Source organism: Bidens hawaiensis, unplaced genomic scaffold (genome assembly GCF_021521415.1).
Source record: "Bidens hawaiensis isolate Kalapana, Puna unplaced genomic scaffold, B.hawaiensis_p1.1 tig00020767_1, whole genome shotgun sequence".
In the NCBI taxonomy this organism is placed as follows: Eukaryota; Viridiplantae; Streptophyta; class Magnoliopsida; order Asterales; family Asteraceae; genus Bidens; species Bidens hawaiensis.
Window position 1 is genome coordinate 403,301 of NW_027493191.1, and position 23,648 is coordinate 426,948.

The following is a 23,648-nucleotide window of genomic DNA, read 5'->3' on the forward strand; positions in this document are numbered from 1 at the left end:
CGGCAACGAGGAGAAATAACGAATTCCACAAAAACCGTTAATTCCATTCACTCTCCCTCACTTCTCGTTGCACTTTTCTTTTTATTAATCTTCCTTGTTCCATTTTCATCTTCTTCAACATTATTCATCGTTCAATTCCATAGAAATTATGAGAGAGATCGTTAGCATACATATTGGCCAGGCCGGAATCCAGGTCGGCAACGCATGTTGGGAGCTCTATTGCCTAGAACACGGCATCCAGAACAACGGCTTCCTTCAAGGAAGGTATCATTTGGTTTTATTATTTCAATTCATTTGGTAGATCTGATTAATTGATTTTAATTGATGATAAAATGTGTTTGCAGTGAAGGCGGTAGTGGATCTACAGATGATTCGTTCAGTACCTTCTTTAGTGAAACCAGCTCCGGTAAACATGTTCCGAGGGCCGTGTTTGTTGATCTGGAGCCTACAGTCATCGATGAAATCAGGACTGGAAGCTACAGGCAATTGTTTCATCCTGAACAACTCATTTCTGGCAAGGAGGATGCGGCTAATAACTTTGCCAGAGGACATTATACAGGTAGAATAATCTTGTATGTGCATTATAAAGATCTAGTAATTAGCTTTGAATAATTTGATAAAAGATGTATGTATGTTTTGTATGACAGTGGGGAAAGAAATTGTTGATCTGTGTCTTGATCGTGTGAGAAAATTAGCCGATAACTGCACCGGATTGCAGGGATTTATGGTTTTTAATGCTGTTGGTGGTGGAACTGGCTCCGGATTAGGATCCTTGCTTTTGGAACGTTTGTCGGTTGATTATGGGAAAAAGCCTAAACTCGGCTTCAGTATCTTTCCATCTCCACAGGTTATTTTACGTAAAAGAATATAATTCAACACATTATTAGATTCAATGAATAACACATTAACATGATGGATTTTGTAATGGAATTGAAGGTGTCAACTGCGGTCGTGGAGCCTTACAACAGTGTGCTATCAACTCATTCCCTGTTAGAACACACAGATGTGGTGGTGTTGCTAGACAATGAAGCCATATATGATATATGCAAACGGGCTTTAGATATTGAAAGGCCGACTTACAGAAACTTAAACCGTTTAATATCTCAAACCATCTCTTCTTTAACCACTTCCTTGAGGTTTGATGGAGCCATTAATGTGGATATTAATGAGTTCCAAACGAACCTCGTCCCATACCCTCGAATCCATTTCATGCTTTCGTCTTATGCACCCGTGATCTCTGCTGCACGGGCCTTCCATGAGCAGAGCTCGATTGCAGAGATCACAAGCGCTGTGTTTGAGCCTGCTAATATGATGGCCAAGTGTGATCCCAGACATGGAAAGTATATGGCTTGCTGTTTAATGTACCGTGGGGATGCTATTCCAAAGGATGTTAATACTGCTGTCGGTTCTATGAAGACCAAACGAACCGTACAGTTTGTTGATTGGTATGTTCTTTCAGCCAAAATTATTCTTACATAAGGCCACTCCCATTGATTAGATGTAGCATATTCTACTTATGATTGGGTTGGTTCTGCTTATGTTTTATCTTTAACAGATCAAATGATTTAATAAAATTAGGCTAAAAACAGACTGAAAGTTGTCCAAAGTGTATTTTTAGTTGCATAATAGTCATTAAATAATTTCATGGAAATTTACATATAAAAATAGATTACACTTTTGAGTAAAAAGACTTTGTTTTTAACCATGTAAGCCATTAAACTTTTTAACATCCTAATAAAAGGTTTCAACAAATTTGGTTTGGTAACTTATCCAGGTTAAAATGATGACATGGTGATTGGTAACTGAGGTTGTGATAACTTTGACCGTGTTGACTTTCTATAAAAGAATAAGTCAAATTAAAATTTTGTAAATTTTAATGGTAAGGTGAAAAGTTAAGTTTTAAATGAAACGGATTTCTGTCTAATGTATGTTATTATTATGCAAGTTGCCATCATATTATGCAAAAAGAATGTAATAATACTTGACAGTTGACACATTAGTTATTTATATAATATCAAAAAACTCCAGACAAATAATGTTTCGGGTCAAACCCGTCTAACGTGATCATTTTACCACCTCTAATATAGGTGTCCAACTGGTTTCAAGTGTGGAATAAGTTACCAACCGCCCACAGTGGTTCCCGGTGGTGATCTTGCGAAGACAAGGCGTGCAGTCTGCATGATAAGCAACAACACAGCTGTTTCTGAGGTTTTCAATAGGATTGACCACAAGTTTGACCTCATGTACGCGAAACGTGCATTTGTACACTGGTATGTGGGTGAAGGCATGGAAGAAGGTGAGTTCTCAGAAGCCCGTGAAGATCTCGCTGCTCTTGAAAAAGATTATGAGGAAGTTGGTCAAGATGCTGAAGAGGAACAAGAAGAAGAAGAAGAGTAACTGGTAAGCTTTCCTTAACATTTTTAACTTAAAAATGATTATAATATTAATCTACAACTACCATTGAAGATATCATTATTCTAATATTCATCTGTCTACACATAGTTGTTTCCATTTGCATTTATTTAATTCTTAACATTTTGTGATAATCCTTAGGAATAATCAAGTCTGATAAATGTGGAAAATAGTTTAATATAAGGTTTAACACAGACACAAGAGCATAGAGACATGGCCATTTCACCAAACTTTAGAAACTTCCACACTAGAATATTGAGGTTAGTTAGTTAACACAGTTCCTGATGATCCTTAATCTTGGTCTTTCAGCCTTAAAAACAAAACATATGTTGTTTTCCTTGCAGCCATATGAGACTAGGATATTAGAACTTAGATGCAACCTTAACATTAAGCTGAACTATTTAAACAAGACCTGGTAAACTGGGTGGGTTGGGTGGGTTTGGGTCATGTGTCAAAACGGATTCTCGGTGAGCGAAATGAGTTCAGATCAAAACGGGTTTTTAAAAATGCTTGAATCTGGTTCAATCCGAAACGGGTCATTTTAAAAAACATCAATTTAGTTTGGGCCAAAATGGGTTCTTTATTAAGCCAAAATGGAGATGGGTTGAAATGAGTTGTTTTAAAAAAAAGTATCAAAATAAGATCGCACACTATATTTTCTTATGTTGGCTAGTGGCGGTGGTGGTGGAGACGGTGGTGGTAGAGCGGTGGCGACAGCGATGGTGGTGACGCGGCGGAGATGGTGTCGATGGCAGCAACTGTGGAGTGGAGGCAGCAGTCACTGTGATGGTGCCGGTGACACCGAGTACGTGGTGGAGAGGTCACAGATGGTAGCTAAAATTTACTACTTTTGACCCGTTGACTAATTTAAGAAGACAGAACTTGGCCCGTTGATGGATTTGAGATTATCCAAATGAACCCATAGAAAATTTATTTTTGCACAAATCAACCTATTGTTTAAAGAATGGGTCAGTCATAATTGCCACCTACAATTTAAACCAAATTCACTAAGCGTGGACTGTTGTAAGTTTTAACGGATTTTAAGCGTACAGTAGATAATAAACAATGACAATTTTAAACATGTTGTAATTTATGGACTTGGTATGAAAATATAACCAACATATATTAATAGTTTGATGGGAATTCCTTGCTAATTCATCAGAAAGCTTTTATAGTTTGATGAGCTAATCAAAGTGTAATTCTTTTTTAATAAATAATCAAGAGAATCAAAATAATTCAAACTAAGACATCAATATCTTAATATTCATGATTGCAGATTAAATTAAGTTGAAAATGACAATGGAAACCTTCATCAAAAGTCAAATGAACAACAACTTGATATTCTTGTTTCTTTTACATCAGTTCATCTCTCAGAAAGTTCATTGTTTTTATAAAAACCGCAACCAAATCCTAAAAATAAAATGAAAAAACTAACAAAACAAAGAACATAAAGGAGGAAGATCCCATATTCCCTCATTAGGATCATTAACAGTTTCAATATACTCTTGCACTCCATTCATGGCATACAACGAAGCCGATATCTGCCTTTCGACTTTCATCCTCTCAAATTCAGAAAGTTCCAGTCCCGAGTTAGGCAACTCAAACTCCGGTTGACTCATTGGATACTTTTGATCAAGTTTCCCTCCAAAACCCCATGAAAAATCACACGCTGCAGACGAACAGTTGCTCAAATCCGGCTTATAGGCATCATCAAACAATTGAGAAACATTTTCTTCTAGCTTTTCACAACTATTACTCAAACTACTATTACTATTACTAGTACTGCTACTATTACTGATACTGGTACTGGTACTGGTACTGATACCATTGTTGACACATGGAACCGAGGGAATAGAAGAATCTTGATTTTTCTTTTTGGCCATTTTCTTGGAGTTGAGTAAGTTTCTTACCCGTGAAGCGAGTGGGGAGTTATGAGAAACATGGGTTATGAAATTGGTTCGTGTATTTGAGCCACGAAGGAGACAAGCGGCTTGATCATAGGCTCGAGCTGCTTCTTCTGCAGTCTCAAAAGTCCCAAGCCACATGCGGATCTTTTGCGTTGTGTCTTTGATCTCAGCCACCCATCTGCCCGAAGGCCTTTGTCTCACCCCTATAAACCTGTTATTGTTATTGTTTCCAAATTTACCCCTTCCTTTGCTCGGTTTTGGAACCGACACTCGATTACCTCCTCGTTGGAATTGGATTTCCATTGGAGTCAAAAGTTTATAGGATATGGTTAAGAGATGATATCTTGATATGAACTTAAAAGTGTTCTTCTATCTTCTTGTTTTGCTTCCTATATATTGTTACTATATATACATGCATACACACACACACACACACATGTGTATGTTTGTATGTATAGGTCTAGTTGTGATTTCTGAGGTTTCTATGTGTTGGTTTATAGTGTTTGTTGTTTTCTGATTGAACATTCTTTTATTCTCCTATTAAGACAAAACTATTACCAACCAACATGGCCAATTTGCAATTTTTGTATAAACATTCCATTAAGTTAATTGACTTATTTACCCTTTGATATGGCTTAGATTAGTAGCCACTAAAAGGTGTGAATTTAATCCATCAAAAGGGCAAATATGAGACTTTGATCTTTAAATGTTTATAGGTGGACTTGGTCATATAACACCAAGCTAAAGGTGGGAAATGCATGTATGCGTGGGAAGTAAACTACTATAAAGTTATAATATACATTTTGATCCCTTAAGTTTTCAATATGTTGAGTTTTAGCCTAAGTTTTATGTTGTTTCGGCAAAAAGACACCGAACCGAACATCCAAAAGTGTTCATATGCTGTCTTCTTGTTTTAGGTGCCTATTTGAGCATACAGGTGCTGGAGCTTTGCTTGGAACGAAGCTCGGTTGATGAAAACTTGACGAGCTTGGAATAAGTTTTGTAAAAGCTCATGTCTTTAGTTTGTACGTATTTGTATAAGTTTTCTTTTTATTTTGATTTGTTTCGGTATGTATGCAAAAATAAAATCAAACTTTTTAAACATCAAAATAATGTAATTGAAATTCCTAAAAAACAATATTAAAGGGTTGTGTATTTATATATTTAAAAGTTTGATTTTTTAAAGGATCAAAAAGAATATAATGAAAATGAAGGGGGTGTTTTGAAATTGAAGGAAGTCTAATAGATGGAAATGAAAATCTCAAAGGCCTAAATTATTGCCACGTGGAGGACAATTAGCAATAATCTTAATGGCTCCAAATACTAAAGCCTCAACAATAAAATGTGTGATGAAGAAAATAGACAAAAACAAAAAAGGTTTAGTTTTAAAAATATCGGACTTGTCGTAAACGCTGCGTTTTGTTGGATTCAAATTCCAAGTCATCCAAGAAAAAAGGGTTAAGGCCACTAAAAGGTCAATAAAGAGTTGGACGTTGAAAATCAAAAGGAAAAAACAAGAAATTGTTACATGATTGATTTATGTGAATGGGACCGATTAAAATTTGTTGATATTATCTTTTGTAAGTTTTAGATTGAAAACATTAAGCCATATTTCAAGGGTAAAAAGAATTTTGGATTGGTTGACCGTTGTTATCAAAGATGTGCGAAACAAACGTAACGGTTTAAGATAAAAAAAATGATATGTAAGGTTAAATGACGTTAATATTTTTAAAAATGAGAGTTATACATCATTCCTTTTTAGATAGGTAGATGCCAAATGTTTTGAGCTTTTGTTTAGAAAAAAAGAAAAAATAATGGTCTATGATCAAAAAGAATAAGCTGACCGGTAACATTTAGTTTTCAAGGGTTGTAATTGATTATAGGTTAACAACAATTTATGGTTGAAGGGTAGACATATGTATACCAATTTATGATGATGAAAATTTGCATTTTGCATCGTGTTTGTTTGCTCACGTTGGCTTGTAATTTACAGCATTTGATTGCACACGCAAGCTCAACCAAGTGAGTTGATATGAACATGATCATATCTAAATCTTCGAGTGCCATGTCCTTTAAAATTTCCGTTCGTACTAGATTCGATCTGCTTATCACATGTATGACAAAATAATCATTTTCCAAAGTGTATTATACTTAGGCATTATGTTGGTGATGTATAATGTCATCAATCTAAAAGCGGTCTTAACGTGATTCAGTGATATTCATGCCAAAACGAAATCTAAATTAACACATTAAACTTAAAAGTTAGGACTAGAGCCAATCCCATCCGATTATGTGTTCTTTGAATAGCTGAAATGAATTGGGCACATATAAACAATTATCTTGCGTTTACTCTATTCCAATAATAATTATTTGTAACACTTTACCTAGAATATAGTGACATGTCAGTGTGCCACATTTACATAAACTAAAGACTAATAATGCACATTCATGAAACTTATACATAAGCCATAATATCTGACATAATTGTACAATCTTATATTCTTATTAGCTACAAACTAATAAGACAACACTAATTCGTACCACTAACATGGTCTTCTATAAGTCTTCTAACTTCTCTAGGATATGTTTTGTTCATGAATTTCCAAGATATCACAGATTACTTGTTGCGGAGAAGGAAAAGGAAAAGAAACACTCCCGAGCCTAACTCCCTAGAAATGGATGTAACCAAGGAAGACGGTACACGAGTCTAAGTGTCTAACCAAAGAAATGCTAATGGTACTTGAACTTCAAAGTAATTGTTATTTAAGGAATATGTGCCATAGGGAAGCTACGACAAACATAATATTAATATTAATATTTAAAGGGGTGCATTTGAAATAAGAAACTAGGTGTAAAAATGGCCCTCACATAAGAGGATGATTATAAGAAATTCAATATGTTTAACAAACACTTTTCTCGGGTTTACTCGTGCGCCCATGCATACGGGATTGTTCGTCTTCTAAATAGCTTGAAAAAAAATTCCAAGCTTGCAACCTACGAACACGAATCAAAATCATAATTCTCAAGCTCGCACCACTCGGGTTCTATTTGTAGGTTTTGAACCATATCACCTAGTCTTCTAACTGTAATTGACTAATGAAAGTATTTGTAAGTTCTAAAGAGTATGGAGTTTTTTTTCTTTTTCTTTTTTATTAATGTTTTCCTTGTATTTTAAGGATAAAGAAGATTACAGATACTCCAATGTGAATACTTTTAGATGCTAAACAATCATTTTACCACTCACTTCAACTTATACTTTTCTTTTAAAGTTTTCTTGACAACTTTTCACTATTATAGATTTATTGTTACAAAGACAAGCTCTGTGTATAAAAGAAGAGTTTAAAAACACATAACAATCGATCTTATAAAGACCTTGATTGAAAATTTTTGGGTTATTTATATTTATTTGTTTTAAGTTATGAAAATTAATTATAATATATATGTGAATTGACTATTTCTCAAAAAATATTGTGGCCTCCCCTTAGTCCTATCACCACCTCCCATTCAACATTTGGCTTATTATTCTTATTTACAAGCTTCTTCTTCGTCCAAACCATCACCTTTTCTCTTCTTCCAAACGTAACTCTGCTTTCCGCCTCTTTCGTAGAGACGTTTGCAGAGCTACATCAAAAGCATTATAAAGACACACAGAATGGCACCAACCAAAAGCGTTAGATTCGCTTCTGGAACTGTAGCCCAATCCTCTGATCTTGTTGATCAAAGTAATATTGGTTCATGTCTTTTTCTTTTTGTATATATATTTGTTTGTGTTGATTTATAGGCATTGATGTGTGTGATGGATGATAAAACAGGATTAACAATTGATCAAAGGATCGCGTGTGTATTAATGCTGGTGGCTTTGGCGCTAACGTACCTCATTCACTGATTTGACTACCTCATCATCGTCAATCGTCGTCCTTCTATGGCAACCAAGAGAGTGGTTGTCTAGATTAGTCTTGGATCTTGTTTCCTGTATAGTTGAAGATTTGATGTCTTGAATTGGAGTCTTAGGGTGGAAAGGATGAAAAGGTAGAGAAAATAATTTTATTGTAATAATACATTTATAATGATTAATTCAAGTGTTAACTATTAACCAAAATGAACAAAAGATGATTTGTTTCTGTTCAACTCACTAAAAACAAATCAGTTTAACTAAACATGTTTTTTCTCAACCTATTTGTCAACACTGAATTGGGCTCTTTCAAGAAATGAAGTAAACCCAACGGGCCAACCCAGTTTGTTTAAGCTCGGCTCAATTCAAGTTTTTAACGAGCTGGCCTCAAGTAACTTACAAGCTATAGCTTGGCTCGTTCACACCCCTAGTTTTGACCACCACATCCAAAAGGAGATGGATCATACTTTTTTTCTTTTATATGTGTGGGTTCAAGTCTTGTGAATGCACTCTGCTCAATTTGCATCTCACATATTAAATGTTATTAATACTTAGTTTATTATTAATTGTTAAAAAATTGTAGGCACCTCTATAACAGAGGTGTCTTCACAATTTCCTTTTCTACAAATCTCTTAAAAAACTGAAGTTACTAGTTGTAAATCTTTCAAGTTGAGTAATTGTATACAAATGAAATTGAAACAAGAGTTACACATTAAAAAGAACATCTAAATCTTTCCAAGTTTCAATCATGAGATGGAGCATAACACCGAAGAAACAATATGCAACGACCCAGTAACCACAAAAAGACATGATCGGTCACTGCCCTTTGATTTAAGTATTGTATTCCCGATCCTCATTGACTCCACTACCGACCGACTGTTGAAAAGTAAAGTACTGTCATGTAACTGGTCTATAGATTTACCTGAGTGATTTTTGAGCAACTCTTCATATTCTTCAACTCCATACTCGCATAATTTAATACCCAAGTCGTTAGAAACTTGGATCCAACTGTCTCTTAACAAGGACAAAGAAGCCGTCCTGTGCTGGTCCCCAGCAATGCTAACTTCTGTCAAAAATATAGCATCCACTTGATGCTTCACTGCAATAACATATCATCATCAAGGCTGCAATTTATAATATAAAAATCTGACATTTATTTTAATCGTGCAAATAAAGAACTGTACCTGCAAGTAATTCTCTTGCAAATGCTTGGTGGTCTTTGTCACTTGCCATAGCAACCACAAAAACTAATTTTGCGTCCGGATATGTTAGCTGAATCATGTCAGCCAAAGCCTTGGCAGATTCTTTGGTATGAGCTGAATACAAGATACCAAAAAGGTTACAAAAAGAAAAAATGAATGTTTTTGGTCAAACTTCAGATCACATATGCGTGAGCCCGTAAAGGCAGAAATCATTAAACCTCCATCTAGTAGAATTGTAGCACCAGGTAGCCCTAACGCCTCAGCTTCTACTGATGTTAAAAACTGGCTTCTTCCTAGCAGTTGTGTGGTTTCCAAACCGGTACGAATCGATCCATCTGATATTTCCCATCCTGTAATACAAAAGCAAACTACAGCAAAACAACCACAGAGAATATATGTTTTTAACACTACATATTGAATGGGTGTAAGAGGGATCATAGTTGAAGAACCTTGATTTCGAAGGCAGAGTGCTGCACATGTGGCAGTTGCAGAGTTTTGAAGTTGGTGCAATCCCAGCAAACGCAAATTTACATCATAGAGCTCGATAGACTAAATAAGTTCACAAAAAGTTATGTTAGAGTTGACAATTGAATTGAAAAGGTGATAAGATAATGTATTTGTGTCAATCATAACTGAAAAGGGTGTTGCACAAGTAAAAGTTAGGTGCATACCAATGGCAAGTCTTTCTCAATGTCAATTATAATATCAGATAGTTGGCACGGAATGCCAGAGACATTGTTAATTCCCTTAATGATACTTCAATTTCCAAAATCAGATGCTGAGATTACCGGAGAACACATTGAAGATGCTTTATTGCGAATAATGAGCTCAATGTGTGGAAGATAGGGCCCGCCTAGTACCACCTAATATTTTCAAACTTAGTTACATGGCCATCACCAGATTTAAGTATATAATTAGTTCGGTGAAATAAGCCTAAATGAAAATATATTGATATAATCGGTGTATGGGAACTAGGGAGAACCACCTAACTGGGCAGCCATGTTTAATGATGCCTGATTTTGCAACTGCAATACTTTCCAACGACCCCCCTAGTGCAGCTAAATGTTCTTCACCAATAGTTATTATAACAGAAGCTGCAAGATCTGAACTAGAGATGATATTTGTTGCATCACGAGCACCACCTAATCCAACCTTCAAATGAAAACACAAAGTTTTATTTTTGATCAGAGAAAGGGTGCTTCGAGATGAAAAGAAAGTCTACCTCGATAACTGCAATGTCAACATTCTCTTCAGCAAATAGATTAAAGGCCACAGCAGTGAGTACCTATATCATGAGAGAAGCAATGCAATCAGAAATTTGATTACAAGGTCGTTGTTAGCATCAACTGAAAGGGATACCTCAAAATGACTAAGATGCCCTTGTTCAAGTTGCACAGCTTCATCAAGAACAGCTCTTATCCTTCGGAACAAGGAATTAACTGCCTTTGCAGATACCGGATCACCTAGTTTTCCAACTGTTATGCGTTCCCTTATGGTTTTAATATGTGGACTGCTTAGAGAAGGTGAATCAAATAGTTGCAAGTTAATTGAAATATTGTGTAATGTCAATGAAATGATGTATTACAAAAACTAATCATTGTTTTGTTATCAACAAGCCATACCTCGTGTAGCAACCAACAGAATACCCTTGAGCACGTAAAATATTGGACACAAACGCAGCGGTTGAACCTTTTCCTTTGGTCCCAGCAATGTGAATGGACTAGATAAAATAACATCAAGTCATTAGCAAGCTCATCTAAATATAAGAAAGCAAATTACTTTGGTAAGTAATATTAGATGGTGAAATTTTGAAGGTTCATATAATGATATAAAAGTGCTAAGGACCTTATATTTAGATTGAGGGTTTCCAAGTGATTGCATTAAGCGCCTCATCCTTCCAAGATCAAAACCATCATCAGAGTCGGTTCCAGCACCTTTAGGAACGCCAGATTTCTCAAATTATTCAGATAGTCATTGAACTCCTTCAGTTCCGACTCTTGTTCTGATATTAATCCCGAAAAGTTACAGCTGAGCCCTAAAGCGTTTAGGTAATTCCTGGCAAAGAAAGACTTGTGGTGGCGATAGAAACTGCCAGCAATCCTGGAGAATATCATCTGAATTGGTAGCAAGCTGGGCAGTTACAAATCAAGTTCAGCAAAAACTACAACATGTTAAAATACCACGAACATTTCACCATACAACGTAGTACATAACTATTAAAACAAAGCTGATTATGCAGGACGACAGAAGAGAGTGAGATTGAGTAAACAGTTAAGAGCTTGTAGAATAGATCAAATGCTGTTGTTAAAAATCAATTTCTGAAACCCTAGATCTCAAATTGAAATTGAAATTGAAATCTCCACGAATGATTAAAAAAACACAGACAAACCTCGGTTTTCAAGAAGCAGAAAGAAGCAAAATGGTGAGCAATGGCCGAATAAATAAGTGAACTCAAATTACGGCTTGGTGAGAGAACGTTCTTTTTTGGGAAAATTCCTAAAATAGCCGAGAGAAACTAAAATAAAAAATACCCTTAAATATCAACGTATTCTCAAAATAGCCCATCCAATTTGGACCGAGCAGACGAGATTTGAAAAAATCCTCCGGCCAATAATATTTAGACAAGTGTCAAAATCCGACGAGATTTTTAAAAATATTGGAGGACCAGTCCATATTTCCTATTAAAAGTTCTTGAAATTAAACAGTCTTGCCAGACGGTCTTTTAATGTTTCCTAACGGGTTCCCACAACTTCCAAAACATGGAAAAATGTGTCTTCAAATTCATTCTTTCAAGACGCATTTAGGGTGAATTTTTACCAATAAGATCACTACTTTATAAATATTGAGGGATCCCTCCATATTTTTTAACTAAAATTTATATTCCAAAGCGTTCTTGCCAGATGGGTTATATAAGTTTCTTATCTCGACCCTATATATTTTAAACTCATGAAAAAATGTGCCATTCAACTTTGTCTTTCAAGACACTTACTTGAAAAATTTGAACGAAGGGGATCATACTTTTGAAAATATTGTGGTACCCGTCCATATTCTTCACAAAATCTTTATGTTAAAAGTTGTCTTGCCAGACGGGTCATATAAGTTTCTTATCTCCACCTATATATCTTAAACTCATGGAAAATGTGCCATTCAACTTTGTCTTTCAAGACACTTACTTGGAAAATTTGAACGAAGGGGATCATACTTTTGAAAATATTGTGGTACCCGTCCATATTCTTCACAAAATCCTTATGTTAAAAGTTGTCTTGCCAGACGGGTTATATAAGTTTTATCTCGACCCTATATATTTTAAACTCATGGAAAAATATGCCATTCAACTTTGTCTTTCAAGACACTTACTTGAAAAATTTGAACGAAGGGGATCATATTTTTGAAAATATTGTGGTACCCGTCCATATTCTTCACAAAATCTTTATATTAAAAAGTTGTCTTGCGAGACGGGATTTTTAAGTTTCTTATCTCGAACCTATATATTTTGAAACATGGAAAAATGTGCATAAAAATTTGTCTTTTAAGACACGAATCTTTAAAATTTGTACGAAGGAGACGAGCATTTAGTATATTCTTACTTGTCCGTCCATATTTACATTATATCTATCTTCATCAATCCTCATTCATTCAAATATTTTCATCAAATTCTAACTCTTCAAATCATGAAGTTTAAGAGGGGTGATCAAGTGGAGGTTATGGATATGGGTCCCGGGTTCGTTGGATCCTATTTAACGGCAACATAATCTCGACGTTCGGAAACGAGTTTACAGTTTATTGGAACATAATCATATCTTCCGTTGCCGGTTTGCCAATTACCACCATAACAAACAACAACATTATCAAAATCCATGGAAGATAAGGTTTAGAGTGGTATGAGAGGATGGTTTAGGGTGGTATGAAGTGGAAGATGATTAAGATATCTCATGTATATTCTTTGGATAATCATGTCGGAAAAGACGGAATCTCATACTATATTGTCGGTATAGACGGAATATAAATAAATTTTGAAGGTCTAAACTAAATTTAAACACATAAGAAATAAACTACAAACTCGTCTTTTGGTACAAATTCACCCTAAATGCGTCTTGAAAGACTGAATTTGAAGGCATATTTTCCCATGTTTTTGGAAGTTGTGAGGACCCGTTAGGAAACATGAAAAGACCGTATGGCAAGACTGTTTAATTTCAAGAACTTTTAATAGGAAATATGTACTGGTCCCCTAATATTTTTAAAAATCTCGTCGGATTTTGACACTTGTCTAAATTTTATTGGCAGGAGGATTTTTCAGATCTCGTCTACTCAGTCCAAATTAGATGGGCTATTTTGGGAATATGTTGAAATTTAGGGCTATTTTTTAGTTTCTTTCTTCTAAAAGGGCTATTTTGGGAATTTTCCCTTCTTTTTTTTATGGTACTTTGTTTTAACAAATGTATGAAACCGAACAAGAATCTTACTGGGGTGTTTGGCATAGCTTATATTCTTATGCTTATGTTTATAATTTTATAATTTTTTTAAGCTTATAGATTATTTTCTTTCATTTGATAAACCTTTTTAAGTGTTTGGATTAGCTTATATTCTATAAGTTGATAAGCTCTTTTTAAGTGTTTGTGTTAGTTTTTTTATTTAGCTTATGTTAGTAAAATGATCAAAAGGGGCATTGATACATATTATCACATGTCTTATATTGTATATGTATCTACTTTGTTTTTATGAGTTATACCATCATATCTGGATAAAATTTATATCAAGGAAGACGAAAAATTAGGCCAAACAAAGATAACAAATTGAAAATTAAAACAAAGAGAAACCAATTCAATAAGTAAAAAAAACGAAGAGAACAAATTACCTCAGTATATTAAAATAGGTTCGTGTTACTCCACTTCAAGCAAATTTTTTGAATGCTTGATAAATGGTAGATGGGTGTTTGATAAATAGGATTTTTTAAGGTAAGAGCTAATGGCTTGAGATTTGGTAGATGGATGGTAAGTAGGGATGAACAAAATATGCACTGGTGCCGGTACTGGTACCAAAACCGGTACCAAAGTTTTGAGTTTTGGTACCGGTACGGACCTATATTTCCCGAATTTTTGCCTTCAATACTGGTACCGTCCCGGTACCGAAACGAATATTTCAATACCGGTACCAAGAAGTCGTGATTTTTGGGGTCGGGACTGGTCTGTACCGGTACGGTCCCGATCTCATCCCTATTGGTAAGATTCGATCTTCCACCAACGTATTAATCCGTATCTACCAACTTCGACCAACTTGTCTCTTTTATGAAATTCTACCATTTGCCTCACTAATTATCCACCATTTGTCTCTTATTAATTATGCATCTTAATACATTGTTAAATTCACTATTCTTTAATTTGTTACACTAAAAAGTTGCTTCAATAATAATTAAACCACCATCGTTTGAGGGTAAACAAGTAATTTACACCCTTACACAAATAAGCTTTTCAAATAAGTTAAAAACCATCTTCAAATAAGCTTCTTCACATTAGCCTATATAAGCTAATAAGCATAAGCTTAAAAAGCTAAAACAAACACTAATTAAGCTTATTTTGTAAAAAAAGCTAAAAAAGCTATAAGCTTCACTAAAAAAGCTAGGCCAAACACCCCCTAACTCATCTTAAATCTAAATAAATAAGCACAATTTCATTCATTTTTATCTCTTTCACTTCATCTCACCCAATAAAAAATGGTATAATCCTGGGGCTGATAATTATGACTCATGGGTTAAATAGGTTGTATCAAAATTTATATAATGGGTCAGAATGAGTCAAAGTGTCAAACTAAAAAAATAAAAATTATTGAAACGGGCAAAAAATGTTGACATTTCTCGGATTTTTTAATGGAACGAGAAAAACGGAAGAAACTTTTTAGGATTTTTAATTTTTAAGTTTTTGATTTATATTTCGAGTTATAACTTTTTAATTATTTCTTTACATTTTTTGGTGAGAGGTTTTTGAAATCTCAACCCTCAACCCATTTTGCCCCATTTAAAAACCCCTCATCAAAAAAATTTAAAAAAACATATTTAAAAAATTATAACTCGAAATATAAATCGAAAACTTAAAAAGTAAAAATACTAAAAAGTTTCCTCCGGTTTTCTCGTTCCATAAAAAAAACCCGAGAAATGTCAACCCGTTTTGACCTGTTTCAATCATTTTCTTTTTTTAGTTTGACTCATTCTAAAACATCATATACATTTTGATACAACCCATTCAACCAAATGAATCACGATTGCCACCCCTATTTGATCATTTTAATTTCATGTCACCCATATTAGTTGTTAATTGAATGTATTGTTCTTTGCATTTTAACCCGTTAAAAGCATAATCCAATACCCAATTTTAACAAATTTAAAACAAGTAGAAAGTGGTTTAATCCATTTTTAAAGTGTTATGTCATTTTAATCTATGTTGGGGTTAGAGTATACCCCCTGGCCTTAGTTAAACAAATGAACATGGGCATTCAATTATGTTCGTTTGTGCATGTTGTTCATAAAAGTTTTTTTTACATTTATTTATTTAATCTAAACATTTTATATTTTTATTTATTTATTAATCCCTAACATAGAATAATACCATCCTCTATGGTGTGGGGGGGGGGGCATCGAATCCCCTCCATAGTGCCACGTCAACGCCACGTAAGCTCCGGGGAGGGGGGCATCGAAGCCCCAACCAATAATGTCCCGATATGGTTTAATGTCCCAAGAGCGCCAATTATACACACACACATATGTATGTATGTATGTGTGAGAGATGGAGAGAGAGAGAGGGCCCACCAAAATACCCCACCTTTTCCTCTCTTCGCGTCGGACGTTCCAACAATGGGCATGAACGGCGCCCACCACTAAGGGCGCCCTTTGGTGGTGTTATGCGCCAAAGGGAGCCTGCCATCCACCTCCACCGCGCCGCATAGCGGGTGGTCTAAGAAACTATTTTCTCCTATTTTTATTGTTTTTACATTATTCTCATTTCCTTTCTCATTATTCACATTTATGAATACATTGATATTAATCATTATGCCCTGTCAATTTTATCTGTGTTCATGAACCGTTCATTAACACATTCATTTCCTTAATGCAGGGATACGAACATAAAATCGTACATACGGTAAGCGTTCGTGAAAACATCATTTCCTTAACAAACGGACATGAACAAGGCATTGTTCGTGTTCTTTCGGTTCGTTTGCAACCCTAGCTCTGACCAGTAAATAAGTGAAGTAGCCGGATGTCATACCCCCATCTTAGGCCTAGGAGTGCGACCAATAGTTGATACAACAATTGTAAATAAATCAGAGTTACGTTTGTAAGCGGAAGTCTTATAAAACTTTAAGGATCAAAATGTAATATTTATATATACATTCAAAAGACGGGATTATAAAACACCCGTTAGAGTTGTTAACAAAACATTACTTGTTTATATTTACAAACCACCATTTTCAGATGTTAAGTTTATACAAAATAAATCCGAGCCATCGGATATCATAGTACTTCGTCATTCCAAGCTCTAACTTTGTTCACCTGCAAAATGTAAATAAAATACGTTAGCAACGAATGCTGGTGAACACGCTGACGCAAAAAAAAATTCTTTTTACTTTATTACCCCTCGAGACTACGCCTGACTCGGCCCATCGTGGCTTAGGAATAACAAAGTCAAACAACACATTATAAATTCGAGCCTCTACTCTAGGTCACCTCAGCAAACACCACAGCGTTCGACTTAGTTAAGTACCCGTAAATATACACAACGGTCATACTCTATGCAGGAGAGCGTCCTACGACCAAGGGTGGTGCGGTGTGCCCACTGCGTAGTACCGCCTATGTAAGGACCCAGACACACGTATACCACAGCCTGAGGGCTAGGTTTATACCCTTATTTATAACGGTTTTAAGAACACGTAGTTCCTTGTAAACAATTTCACATAACATGTTTGACTCGTTTGAAAATAAGTTTATAAAAGTTTGGGGGCGTATTCACCTTATCGCTTTGGGATCGGCTTCACTCACCGTCCGAGGGTCTTTCCCTTATTTATCTCGCACCTATAGTACGAGTATAAACATTTGTTAGTCGGATATACAATCCGGCTTAAGACCTTTAGTCTTATTTTATATCTCAAACTCGATGAACCTTTAGTTCATTTACTTTTACTTGAAAACCTTTAGTTTAAAAGTAATTATAAACCTTTAGTTTATATAAAAACCCGACGTTTCTTCTTCTCTAAGAAACGTATTCTTTTTCTTTTATTTAAGAATACTCATTTATTCATTAAATATATTTTCATAACAAAGAATATATACATATATACTTACACACATGTATACGTATTTAACAATATTCAATATTCCTACTTTCATTCATTTCTTTGTTATGTTTTCTATTTTTTTTATCGAGGTATCGAGTATAACCTCGACTTAAGGCTTAAGCCTTGAATATAATATTATATCATATTGATTTGTCGTTACGCCTAACCTTAGTGGCGTATTGGAAACCCTAGGAACTCGAGCAGCACTCCAACGCCGCTTCACTTTTCTCGACACGTAAATCAATGATCGCCTATCTTCAATACTCGTTTGCACGTTTCTCGAGACTTATTGCCATAATAACAAACGCCTTCTTGGTATGTGGGTGGAGGGTGGCATAACTTCAAGGAAACGTTGGTACACAAACGAGGGATCGGGACACGCTTATCGAGGAAACAAGGCACGAACTTCGAGGTATGATAATATGGCTAGAGAGATGTTAGAGAGAGAGAGGAAAGATGAATTTGGTGTGCCTTTAATGGGATCCCGGACTTGCTATTTATAGGCAAAATCTGGGATCTCATCGCGGTACGCGACGAGGTCCTTGGTACCCGCAGCGTAGCGCGACGTAGCCTTGCACAGTCACTGCGTAGGTCTGCCACGTGTCGCCACGTGGCAGACGGTGTGCCACGTATTGACACGTGGCGGACGTCGTGCCACGTGTGGTCACGTGTCGGGACACGTGGCGACTGGTGTGCCACGTGTGGACACGTGGCTTGCCACACGTCTCACTGTCAGCACCCCATCGCGTATCGCGATGGGTCTCTCAGTTGATCCATCGCGTAGCGCGATGGGTCATAAAATCAGAATTTTTATTTTTAACCCTCAAGTTTGGAATTTGGCAATTTTAGTCCCTAGACTTTGGAAAGTTTACATTTTGAACTCGAAATGTTCTAGATGTTACATCCTTCCCACCTTGAAACAAATCTCGTCCTCGAGATTGTTTTACACGAATAAGTGGGGGTATTTCTTTCTCATTTCCGATTCGAGTTCCCATGTATATTCGGGCCCTCTACGCGAGTCCCATTTTACTTTCACAATTTTCAAAGTTCGTCTTTTTAATTTCTTTGTTTTCGAATCTTCTATTTGGATTGGACGTTCTACAAATTTTAAGTTTTCATTTATTTCAACGTCTTTTAATGGCATAGCCAAAGATTCATCAGTCAGGCATTTACGCTGATTTGAAACATGGAATACATCATGTATACCTTGCATTTCCTCAGGCAGTCGCAAACGGTATGCAACAGTGCCGATTCGTTTAAGTACCTCGTATGGTTCAACTAACCGAGGACTCAATTTTCCTTTCTTACCGAAGCAAACAACGCCTTTCCAAGGAGAGACTTTTAATAACACTTTGTCACCAACTTTGAATTCCAACGGCTTATGACGGACATCAGCGTAACTCTTTTGGCGATCACGTGCCATCTTAAGTCGTTCTCGTATTTGAAAAACTTTGTCGGTGGTTTCTTGGACTATCTCGGGTCCAGATAATTGATTATCTCCGGTTTCAGACCAACACATGGGCGTTCTACACTTACGACCATATAACGCCTCGAGTGGTGCTGCTTGAATACTTGTGTGATAACTATTGTTATACGAAAATTCCATTAGGGGTAAGTGGTCATCCCAACTTCCACCTAAGTCTATCACACAAGCGCGAAGCATATCCTCCAACGTTTGAATCGTCCTTTCGCTTTACCCATCGGTTTGCGGATGATAGGCAGTGCTAAGATTAAGTTTCGTACCAAGAGCTTGTTGGAAGCTTTTCTAAAAATGAGATGTGAAACGACTGTCTCGATCAGAAATTATAGACAACAGTACTCCATGCAACGCAACGATGTTGTTTACATAAATACGCGCTATTCTATCCATTGAGTACGACTCATTGATGGATATAAAATGTGCGGATTTCGACAAACGATCCACAATTACCCAAATTGCATTGTTTTGTCGAGTCATTTTCGGGAGTTTGGTAATGAAATCCATAGTAATTAACTCCCACTTCCATACGGGAAGTTCGGGTTGCTGAAGCAATCCCGAAGGCCTTTGGTGTTCAGCCTTGACTTTCAAATAAGTTAAACATTTTGCAACATGCGAAGCGACATCCCTTTTCATTCCATTCCACCAATAATTCGCTTTGAGACTGTGGTACATTTTATCACTTCCGGGATGCATCATATACTTGGATTTGTGAGCTTCATTCAAAATTTTCTCACGCAAGTCTCCAATGATTGGTACCCAAATCCTATTACCGAGTCTAAGGATACCATCGTCACCCTTGACTAACGAGTCAATGGTGCCGTTACGTTTTTCGTCGGAGATTTGGTTTTCATTAATCGCTTGTGTTTGAGCGGATTTGATTTGTTCGATGAGATCAATTTGAAGTTCTAGTCGCAACGCTCGAACTCTTTTGGGCTTCTCATGTTCCTTGCGACTTAAGGCATCGGCCACGACGTTGGCTTTGCCTTCATGGTAAACAATCTCACAATCGTAGTCGTTGAGCGTTTCCATCCATCGCCGTTGGCGCATGTTGAGCTCTTTTTTATCAAAGATATGTTTTAAACTTTTATGATCATTGTACACAGTAAATCTTACTCCTTATAGATAGTGCCTCCATATCTTAAGTGCGAAGATAATGGCGCCTAACTCTAGATCGTGAGTCGTATAATTCTTTTCATGTACTTTGAGTTGACAAGAGGCGTAAGCGATTACTTTCTTACGTTGCATTAGTACACATCCCAAGCCGGAGTGAGATGCGTTACTAAATACTACAAAATCTTCAGTACCTTCTGGCAAGGCCAGTATAGGTGCTTGGGTGAGCTTTTTTTTAAGTATATCGAACGCCTCTTGTTGCTTTGTTCCCCATTCATACTTGATGTTCTTATGAGTTGAAGAGGTTAGGGGAACGCCGATACGAGAAAAGTTTTCGATAAATCTACGGTAATAGCCGGCCAAACCTAAGAAACTTCGAATCTCGGTTGGCGACTTTGGGACCTCCCACTTGAAGATAGCTTCAATCTTAGCGGGGTCCACTTGAATACCGTTGACGTTGATAATGTGACCAAGAAATTGCACCTCGTGCAACCAGAGTTCGCATTTCGAGAATTTGGCGTACAACTTCTCGGTTCTAAGAATTTCAAGCAAAGTTCGGAGATGGACTTCATGATTAGCCTTTGACTTAGAATACATAAGTATGTCTTCGATGAACACGATAACAAATTTATCTAAATATGGCTTGAAAATACGGTTCATCATGTCCATGAACGCAGCCGGTGCATTAGTAAGTCCAAATGGCATAACGGTGAACTCATAATGGCCGTACCTTGTTTTAAACGCGGTCTTTCGAATATCTTCGGATTGGACTTTGAGTTGGTGATAGACGGAACGAAGATCGATTTTTGAAAAGAAGCTAGCACCTTGAAGTTGGTCAAAAAGATCATCGATTCGAGGGAGTGGGTAATGATTCTTGATTGTGACTTTGTTCAACGCACGATAATCGATACACATACGCATAGATCCATCCTTCTTCTTGACGAATAGAATTGGTGCTCCCCAAGGCGACGAACTTGGTCGAATAAAGCCTTTCTCCAGAAGCTCATCGAGTTGTTTCTTCAACTCCTTCATTTCGGTTGGCGCTAAGTGATACGGAGCTTTGGCGATCGGAGCAGTACCAGGAATGAGATCGATTCTAAACTCTACTTCACGTTCGAGAGGAATTCCAGGAAGTTCATCAGGAAAGACGTTAAAAAAATCGGAGACTATAGGTACGTCCTTTATCTCCTTTGGCTTTGATTCTTCAGTGACGTAAGCCATGATGCTAAGCATCCTTGATTTAGACCTTTGTTAGCTCTAACCATAGAAATTATGCTAACTTGGCCTGCGTCTTTGTCCCTTTCAATTCGAATCGTTTGTTTATCAGGGGCTTGAAGTTCAACGGTTTTGCTATTACAAATGATACGGGCATGGTTATCGGATAACCAATCCATACCTAGTACAATATCAAATCCAGCCAGACTCATGGGTAACAAACAAATAGGCAGAATATAACCAGCTAGAAGAATTTTTCCGTTTTCAAGGGCTTCGTAGATTTTAACGATTTCGCCACTAGCAGTCTCGACGCTTAGAGTTTTATCTAGTTTTGTTAATGGTTCGTTTAGTAGACTACAAAAACTATAATCTGTAAAACTCAAATTGGCACCCGAATCAATAAAACTCTAGCATAGGTTTCGTTGACTAGAAACGTACCGGTGATGGTTTCCGGCATGTCAGCGGCTTCCTTTGTGTCGAGTATAAAGACTCGAGCGTTTCCTTTCTTATCTTTGCCACTTCCACCTGCACCACCAGTCGCGAGTTTGTTCTTTGGGCACTCAAAACTGAGATGGCTCATCTCCTTACAGTTGTAGCACGTCATTTTCTTCTTCCAGCAGTCAGCAGCCGTATGATCCGTATGGTTGCATGATTCATACACCTTTGGAGGCGGGGAGAAATTGCATCGACCCTTGTGATACCTTCTATAGGTCTTGCATGGGGTAGCGTTTGAATTGAATCGGCTTTGGTTTACGCCTTTGCCCTTGTGGTTGGCGCCTCCACTTGTTCTCCCTTGAGTTGTTGTTGTCGAAACTTTCTTGTCCTCTTCTTTGTTTCGAACCATACCGCCCATCAGATAACCAGCTAACTCCATCGCAGAGTCAGAGGTTTGTGGTAAGTGTTACCTTACCATGTCGCGGATTTCCCGCGGCAGTCCCAAAATATATCGAGTGACTTTGCTAGATTCAGGATTCACCAGCTGGGGAACCAGACGGCAATATTCGTGAAACTTGGTGTTGTATTCACGAAGGTTCGTCCCCACGACCTTAAGATTGAGAAATTTGTTTGGATCTGGTCGGTTTCGTGCATGGGACAAAATTTTGCCATCAATAGTGCCTTGAACTCATCCCAAGTCAGGCCATACATCACTTCTCTTCCTTTGCTCATCAACAAAGCATTCCACCACTCAAGCGCCTCTCCTTTAAACATCAAGGCGGAATACTGAATCTTCTCCTCATCGGAGCATTTTCTTGTAATCACGATTGTCTCCATCTCTTCATGCCACCTCACAGTCGCGATGGCTCCTTTATCACCATGGAACTCTTTTGGTCCATAGTATTTGAAGTCTTTAAACGAACAACCGCCGATTTTGAGTTTCTTGAACTTTTGACGAACGCCTCCATCAGCGTTTGACTCATGAACACTACCCTCGTCATGAGAGGGTTTGGGATGGGATTTTACAGATTTTGAAGGATGAATGGATTTAGAATGTTTGGTTTGTCTAGATTGAGAATGTTGAGATTGAGATTTAAAATCAGACTCTTCCCTAACCGCTTTCTTAATCATATTTTGGATTTGGTTTAAATATTTATCGGGAATGAGTTCTTCTTTTTGATTTACGGGGTCTTTCCCCTTTCTTTCCTCATCATCTTTTCGAGCATTCTCATTGTTGTTACTTTGTTCAGACATATTTCTTTTTCTTTTCAATTTATATCTGAAATTTTTAACAACATTTTTATTAAACACATATTTTATTATACATACATATATATATATATATATATATATATCACAAATGATATATATATATATATATATATATATATAAATATTTATTTTACAACACACACACACACATATATATATATATATCGTTTTGACGGATATATATATATTGATCATCCTATCATTACATAAGAACGTTTCAAATGTTCTTTTATTTTCCACATAACACATATTATTACATTATACACACAATTTCATCATTCTCTACCATCTTCAATATTTCAAAAACTTCTTCACAACCTTCGTTATCTTGCCACATTTGCGAAGGAGTGTTTCTCACACTTTATTCTTTTTCTTTCCTTCCTCGTCCACCTTCTTCCTCC

General features: G+C 36.6%; 2 protein-coding genes and 1 pseudogene across 4 annotated transcripts; 1 reads left to right on the forward strand and 2 right to left on the reverse strand.

Moving 5' to 3' along the window:
* Window positions 1–148: 148 nt before the first annotated feature.
* Window positions 149–2,652, forward strand: LOC143561653 (tubulin alpha-5 chain-like). Of its 2 annotated transcripts, XM_077049670.1 has the most exons (6): window positions 149–264; window positions 345–559; window positions 648–847; window positions 937–1,445; window positions 2,088–2,208; window positions 2,294–2,652. In XM_077049670.1, exons 1-6 carry the CDS (start codon window positions 149–151, stop codon window positions 2,402–2,404), a joined length of 1,272 nt encoding a protein of 423 aa, XP_076905785.1. In that variant the 3' UTR covers window positions 2,405–2,652. The 2 variants fall into 2 exon arrangements, with proteins under 2 accessions (XP_076905785.1, XP_076905784.1); XM_077049669.1 differs by having other exon boundaries at window positions 2,088–2,652.
* A 1,034-nt stretch (window positions 2,653–3,686) lies between these two features.
* LOC143561654 (ethylene-responsive transcription factor ERN1-like) lies at window positions 3,687–4,907 on the reverse strand. Its single transcript, XM_077049671.1, has one exon. The coding sequence runs from the start codon at window positions 4,620–4,622 to the stop codon at window positions 3,843–3,845; it is 780 nt and encodes a 259-aa protein (XP_076905786.1). The 5' UTR covers window positions 4,623–4,907; the 3' UTR covers window positions 3,687–3,842.
* A 3,969-nt stretch (window positions 4,908–8,876) lies between these two features.
* On the reverse strand, window positions 8,877–11,527 carry LOC143561655 (dihydrofolate synthetase-like; annotated as a pseudogene). Its single transcript, XR_013140349.1, has 10 exons — window positions 11,259–11,527; window positions 11,036–11,133; window positions 10,773–10,923; window positions 10,636–10,698; window positions 10,404–10,565; window positions 10,085–10,276; window positions 9,863–9,962; window positions 9,632–9,763; window positions 9,396–9,527; window positions 8,877–9,310 (listed from the first exon to the last, which is right to left on the reverse strand). The product of XR_013140349.1 is annotated as a dihydrofolate synthetase-like (transcript).
* Window positions 11,528–23,648: the final 12,121 nt, after the last annotated feature.

What these genes read in the sequence shown, in the direction of transcription:
- LOC143561653 (XM_077049669.1), top strand. Translation starts at nt 149, where the DNA reads ATGAGAGAGATCGTTAGCATACATATTGGCCAGGCCGGAATCCAGGTC. An exon ending in GTATCTTTCCATCTCCACAG is followed by an intron (nt 848 to 936) that starts GTTATTTTACGT and finishes ATGGAATTGAAG; the next exon opens with GTGTCAACTGCGGTCGTGGA. An exon ending in ACCGTACAGTTTGTTGATTG is followed by an intron (nt 1,446 to 2,087) that starts GTATGTTCTTTC and finishes CCTCTAATATAG; the next exon opens with GTGTCCAACTGGTTTCAAGT.
- LOC143561654 (XM_077049671.1), bottom strand. Translation starts at nt 4,622, where the DNA reads ATGGAAATCCAATTCCAACGAGGAGGTAATCGAGTGTCGGTTCCAAAA.